Source organism: Coregonus clupeaformis, chromosome 5 (genome assembly GCF_020615455.1).
Source record: "Coregonus clupeaformis isolate EN_2021a chromosome 5, ASM2061545v1, whole genome shotgun sequence".
Lineage (NCBI taxonomy): Eukaryota > Metazoa > Chordata > Actinopteri > Salmoniformes > Salmonidae > Coregonus > Coregonus clupeaformis.
The window spans coordinates 9104675-9111489 of NC_059196.1; the positions used below are offsets into that span (position 1 = coordinate 9104675).

The 6815-nt window shown below is 44.6% G+C and overlaps 1 protein-coding gene across 3 annotated transcripts in view; it reads left to right on the forward strand.

The window, feature by feature from the left end:
- LOC121560873 (rho guanine nucleotide exchange factor 12) overlaps positions 1–5355 on the forward strand; it is an 88458-nt gene extending 83103 nt beyond the window's left edge. For all 3 annotated transcript variants that reach the window (XM_041873702.2, XM_041873704.2, XM_041873703.2), the window contains 5 exons: positions 46–270; positions 523–771; positions 1210–1436; positions 2856–2931; positions 3081–5355. In XM_041873702.2, the coding sequence (XP_041729636.1) occupies positions 46–270; positions 523–771; positions 1210–1436; positions 2856–2931; positions 3081–3091 (788 nt within the window). In that variant the 3' untranslated portion in view covers positions 3092–5355. The remainder of the gene's footprint in view (positions 1–45; positions 271–522; positions 772–1209; positions 1437–2855; positions 2932–3080) is intronic.
- Positions 5356–6815: the final 1460 nt, after the last annotated feature.

Below are 6815 nucleotides of genomic sequence, written 5' to 3' on the forward strand. Positions count from 1 at the left end.
TAGATTGACTGAATGCAGGTCAAGGTGTCCTTGTTCTCTCCCCAGATAAAGAGTGCAGCGCTGCCCCTTGTGGCGTGATGCAGACCCCTCTCCCAGATGCCAACCTCTTTGTAGGACTCAAGGCCGAGGAGGAGCCCAGTCGGGAAGAGGGGCTTTATGGGGACCCGGATCGTGCAAATAGTCTCCCCTTCCGCATGGCCGTAGACGGGCTCAGCGAATCGGAAGGGCTGGGCTTCAGTACTTCTAGAGCTGACGATGCCTTAAAGACATGTGAGTGAAAGGACATCTGCCTCAATCGCCAAGGTCTCAAGTCTGGAGTGTGATATTTAGGGAGTCAAGACTTTTCTGACCAGGAAAAACTCTAGTTAGAGTTATATGAACCTTGTCAGGTCGGTTGGTCAGGGATAGCTCTCTGCCCTAAACATACATTACATATATCGATTTTATGTGGTGGAGAATCAATTCATCTAAAATCACACACGGACACTCCTCCATTGGTCTAACCGTATCTGTCTCCTCTAGTGTCGGCGCTGAAGCAGGTCCTGGTGACCCAGCTGATGTCGCAGGAGGAGTGTGAGCGTGCTGGGCGCACCTCCTCGGGGGGCGGCCGTCTTCTCAGGACCACGTCCCTGAGGACCCCCGTGGACAGCCGTGCCCGGGTGGCGGTGCAGAACGGCTCAGGGAGGTGCACCCAGGCCAGCCACCCCGAGGACCCGGCTCAGGACCTGGTGTCTGGGGACACGGGCTTCTTTGAGTCCCCTGAGGATTATGGTGAGCTTGCAGTCGTGTGTGTGTGAGAGAGAGATATCAGTGTTTTTTATCCTGGTCTTGGGGACCCATGGGGGTGCACATTTTTGTTCTAGCTCAGCACCAACACACCTGATTCAACCAACCAATCTCCCAATCCTTGCGTTGAATAAGGAGAGTGTTAGTGCTGGAGAAGAACAAAAATGTGCACCCCGGTCACCTTTAGGTTTCCCAGTATTAAAGAACCCTGTGCTATATAACTTCCAGTGTGTAGGTGTGCTGAACAGCAGGGACTCAGCTTGGTCGTGTTCATTAGGGCACCTCGTAGCAAAACATTTTGCGACGAAAAACAAAAACGAGAATTTTCTTTCTATGGACAAGTTCAGATAGTCCCTCGCTGTTTCAATCCGTTTTCATCCCTTTGGTGCCTAATAAGTTGGGACCTGTTTTTGCGTCTCCCAGCAGGGTACCTGGTCCTGGAGGGCTACGGGGGCTTGGGGGAGAGCAGCACGGACGACGACCTCCAGTCCACGGGGAAGCAGCTGAGCGCCTCACGGGGCTGCGGGGCAGGAGACTCTGGGATCAGCCTGAGGTTTTCCTCCGCCTCACAGGCAGGTAGCATCTGCAGCTTCAGCCGACAGGTCCTGTCCCACCTCCGCAACCTGCAGACCAACCTCAACCACCTCAAGGTATGCACACGTTGGTGGGTGGGTTGGCTGGTTTGTGAATCACTGACTGACTGGTTGGTTGATTGGTTGACTGACTGGTTGATTGGTTGACTGACTGACTGGTTGATTTGCTTATTGAATAGTTGGTTGGTTGGTTGACTAACTTGGGTGGGTGACTGGTTGGTTGGTTGACTGACTGACTGACTGACTGACTGACAGGTTGGTTGGTTGACAGATTGACTGACTGGTTGGTTGACTGACTGGTTGGTTGACTGACTGGTTGGTTGGTTGGTTGACTGGGTGGTTGACTGACTAGGTGACTGGTTGGTTGACTGACTGACTGACTGACTGACTGACTGACTGACTGACTGACTGACTGACTGACTGACTGACTGACTGACTGACTGACTGACTGCTGGTTGGTTGGTTGACTGGGTTGGTGACTGACTAGGTGACTGGTTGGTTGCCTACGTGACTGGTTGGTTGACTGACTGACTGCTGGTTGGTTGGTTGGTTGGTTGGTTGATTGGGTGGGTGACTGACTACGTGACTGGTTGGTTGCCTACGTGACTGGTTGGTTGACTACGTGACTGGTTGGTTGGTTGGTTGACTACGTGATTGGTTGGTTGGTTGATTAACCCTCTAGAGTCTAAGCCGGGGGGATTCTATGCGAACATGGAATTGTTTTAAAATGGTCATACCAAGGATCATTTGGCTATTTGATTTTAAGTTTTAAGACCCCTTAAGGTATAACCCAAAAAAAATTAAACATTGAATTTGGCGTTCCTGCTATTGGCCGTTAGAAACTCATTGAATAACAGATTCACTACATGGAACAACAGGTAGTACAAAACATCTAAAGGAAGTTTGTTCTGAAGTGTTCGTCCTATATCTGAGAGATATAAGGAAGATCAGGAAACTATTTAAATGTTTGTTTTTTTTTACATGTATTTATCCCCTTATTTTAGGCACTAAACTATCTCCATATACACTTCCATTCATTTTTTAAAACTGGTACCGGGGTCCTTCAGCCGAGTCTTGTGAGACTTGTGGGCATCCTAGATCAAAATGGTGAACGCCATCCTGTTCTCAATAGAGTGGTCATAATAGTTTTTAGACCAAACTGTTCGGACGCTACAGACATTTTTGTGAGAAGACCGATTTTCGGGATGTCTCATGGTCTAACAAACACCCCTCTAGCTCTGCAGATGCAGAAGGGCGATATCGGCGGATGCGGTGGATTGAGATGCAGCCCATGAAACAGATATCTCTAGCTTAAACATACAGGTTTTGGTGGAGATGTTTGTATTATGTTAATTAGATTCCCACAGGGTAGCGAAATTGTTAATTAGGTTAATTAGTAACGTTGATTGTACATTTTACGTTAATGCGTATGAAATCTGATTGCGGACTGTTCCCTGCTTGTCTGTTTTCTCTCAGGAGGTAGAGGCCAAGTATCACAGTCTACTACGCCTAAGGCCGGCCAGGTCATCGACAGACGTGGAAGATAACAAAGGTAATATGGCTCTAGTCTTACCGATTCCTTTTCTCTCTTTCAGTGTTTCAGTATTTATTAGAAAACCCATGAGCATGTGAGGCGTGACAGCTGAGTTATTGTTTATGGTCTGACTGCCCTGGCCCTTTCTGTTATTATCTTGTTCCTAGATAAGAGATAGCCGCGGAACTCCAAGCCCCTCCCTTCCCAGGCCTCTGCATCATGCAGTGAAGATGGAAGAGTTGATTTCTGCCTCCCTGCTGTCTTGTTGTTCTGGATGTCCTCTATTAGCTTGTCCACTCAACTGCTGAGTACCCCCCTCCTCCCACCGTGGTTCTCCCCGAGAGACTGAGCTTGAGCGAGAGACAGTTGGAGGAAGGGGGGATTTCTCTGGATTTCTCCCCCCGCCCCCTCCGTCAGCACAAGGCAATCAGGGAAGAGGGACTGTCCCGAATCCACTGCTGCGTGTCCCCACTCCAATTGCTGTGGGTCGCCCAGTGCCTCCCCTCCCATTTCTCTCTACTCCTAGTCATCCCTGCAAGAAAGAGAACTATACCAAAATGTACAAAGCTGTGTGTTTAGGATATATATTAAAAACAGAAGCGAGAAGAAAAAGGAACATTTTAAGATTATGTATTATGTTTTTTTTTATCTCAAGATGTATTTATTTTATTTTTTGTGTTTTCCCGTGTTGCTTGCATGCTTTTTTGGGCAATTTCGACCTCCTTTTAGGCTGCTCCACCTGCGTTAGTGCGCACACTATCCTATCCTTAATGAACACAGGAAGAATATGATTGGACTGAGAGGGCATAGTGGGCATAGAGTTGCACTTTGTGTGGAGCCCCCATAGGATGGTGTTTAAGCAGCATGGCAAAGTCAGGGGCTCTGTCCTGGTCCTCAGTGCATTTTTACACCTAGCTAAAACTCATCCCTCCCACTCCTGTTGGTAGTAATTCCTGGTTTCCCTCTCTGTTCTGTCCATGCTACTGCTGATGTGCCAGTGATCTGATAATGTCACAAAGTTCACACATTTATAAACTATCAAGTTGGAAGGTTACGCATAACTTTAATAAAAAATGCCATGACACATTTCTTAACCTAAACACGGTTTATTCCTTTAGTCCTGTTCTCTTTGCTTAGTTTTATTCCCAATATGGCTTTGTGGTCAGAAATGGGGATAGACTTCAAACGTTCTCACCTTCCCTTACTTCTGACCCTGTAGATAAATCACTAAAACTATTTGATAAACAAGGAGACAAGATGGGTCAGAAAGAAACACCAAGTTACTTGGACTGCAGGACGTACTGCCCTGTGGCAGTGGGAGTTTTTTCAGCAGCAGAATTTTCCGCCAAAGTGAGGTAACTATTGGAGGACAATGGAGTTAGCCTACTCATGAAATGTAACCATCATAGTAAATGTACAGCCCTTTTCACTACAGTTTTGCTCAATACTGACCAATCAGGTAGGTAGTGAACAAAATAGTGCAGCCTATGAGTTTGACCATGTAGGAACATGTTGCTAAGCTTTTGTTAGGTAACTACATTTGGTTTGACCCATTAACAGTAGTTTTATATTTCTCAGATTTCGAATCCTCTTTTTTTTTATTTTTTTTATTTACTATTACATGGAATACCATTACTTAATTAATCAAGAAAAAGGCTATCAGGTTGTCCTTGTTCTCCTATATGAAGATGCAGTCACTTGACATACGCCAGTAGGGGGCAGGCTTTTACCATCTACCAGATAGACAGAAGGAGGACCCACCCTGAAACCTGTGTTCTTTTGCTGCTAAATTTGTATCTAGTCTATCATTGTATGATTCAGCTCAAAGTATCAAATTAAAGATTTTCTTCAGGCATCTGTCTGAAAGCTCAGCTACTGTCTGAAAGGTTGATAGCTAGATATCCCTGAGAGAAAATGCTATTGTACCCTGTTACTGCAAAGCAATGTAATGTCTGAAGAACTAAATCTGCTTTGGAGTTTGACTTATGTAGTTATCAAGGGTTTTGAGTTAGATCTAGACTGCCTGACAGTGTGTGCACATTACTTGATGATTTTACATCTCTTGCTGGAGAGGAAAGACCGAAGCCTCTACAAAGGGTTAACCTCTAATTACTTCTCCTTTGAGTGACACATCTCCTGCCTCTGCCTCTCCTCCTGAAGACATTCTGCACCGAAATGGAGACCGAGAAGAGAGAGGGATGGTAATTGATTGTCACACTTTCCACATGCATCTGTCAATTACCTAATTGAAGTTCTAGACAGGTGTGCGCTGTCACATCTGTTTGACATATCGACAAGCCCATAGTTTTTCTTATTCTGCCTCTTGGCATAATATTAAGTTATTGTGCCAATGTATAAGATATATCCCTTGTGCCAAATGTATAAGATAAGATGGAAATAGGATCAATGACTGATCTATGAGTAAAGGTGTGTTGATGTCTACGAGTGACTGTTTCTTCTAGCCATAAATATAAAATTATATCGTCTGTCATTTCCATTCGCCACCTTTTCTGCATCAGTTATTTTACAACAGAGTGTGAAAAAGTTTCCTGCAAGGTGTATTACAAGGAGATTTGTGTCTCGAGTCACATCTTGACGATATCAGGCAATTTTCTGTTACTCAATGTCACCTAGAAGTGTTGTCTGTTTGTGACATGCAGGCAATTGTGGTGCTTTAAGTGTGGCTTAATTCTAAGATAAGTATGTTTGACGATATGACTCATTTGACGAGACTTGTGTGCGCGTGCTCAATTTTCACTCCGGCAACTGTGTGAATATTATAGATACAGTTGAAGTCGGAAGTTTACATACACCTTAGCCAAATACAGTGGGGGAAACAAGTATTTAGTCAGCCACCAATTGTGCAAGTTCTCCCACTTAAAAAGATGAGAGAGGCCTGTAATTTTCATCATAGGTACACGTCAACTATGACAGACAAAATGAGAAAAAAAATCCAGATAATCACATTGTAGGATTTTTAATGAATTTATTTGCAAATTATGGTGGAAAATAAGTATTTGGTCAATAACAAAAGTTTCTCAATACTTTGTTATATACCCTTTGTTGGCAATGACACAGGTCAAACGTAAGTCTTCACAAGGTTTTCACACACTGTTGCTGGTATTTTGGCCCATTCCTCCATGCAGATCTCCTCTAGAGCAGTGATGTTTTGGGGCTGTCGCTGGGCAACACGGACTTTCAACTCCCTCCAAAGATTTTCTATGGGGTTGAGATCTGGAGACTGGCTAGGCCACTCCAGGACCTTGAAATGCTTCTTACGAAGCCACTCCTTCATTTCCCGGGCGGTGTGTTTGGGATCATTGTCATGCTGAAAGACCCAGCCACGTTTCATATTCAATGCCCTTGCTGATGGAAGGAGCTTTTCACTCAAAATCTCACAATACATGGCCCCTTTCATTCTTTCCTTTACACGGATCAGTCGTCCTGGTCCCTTTGCAGAAAAACAGCCCCAAAGCATGATGTTTCCACCCCCATGCTTCACAGTAGGTATGGTGTCCTTTGACAACTCTTTGGTCTTGGCTATAGTGGAGTTTGGAGTGTGACTGTTTGAGGTTGTGGACAGGTGTCTTTTATACTGATAACAAGTTCAAACAGGTGCCATTAATACAGGTAACGAGTGGAGGACAGAGGAGCCTCTTAAAGAAGAAGTTACAGGTCTGTGAGAGACAGAAATCTTGCTTGTTTGTAGGTGACCAAATACTTATTTTCCACCATAATTTGCAAATAAATTCATAAAAAATCCTACAATGTGATTTTCTGGATTTTTTTTCCTCAATTTGTCTGTCATAGTTGACATGTACCTATGATGAAAATTACAGGCCTCTCATCTTTTTAAGTGGGAGAACTTGCACAATTTGTGGCTGACTAAATACTTTTTTTTC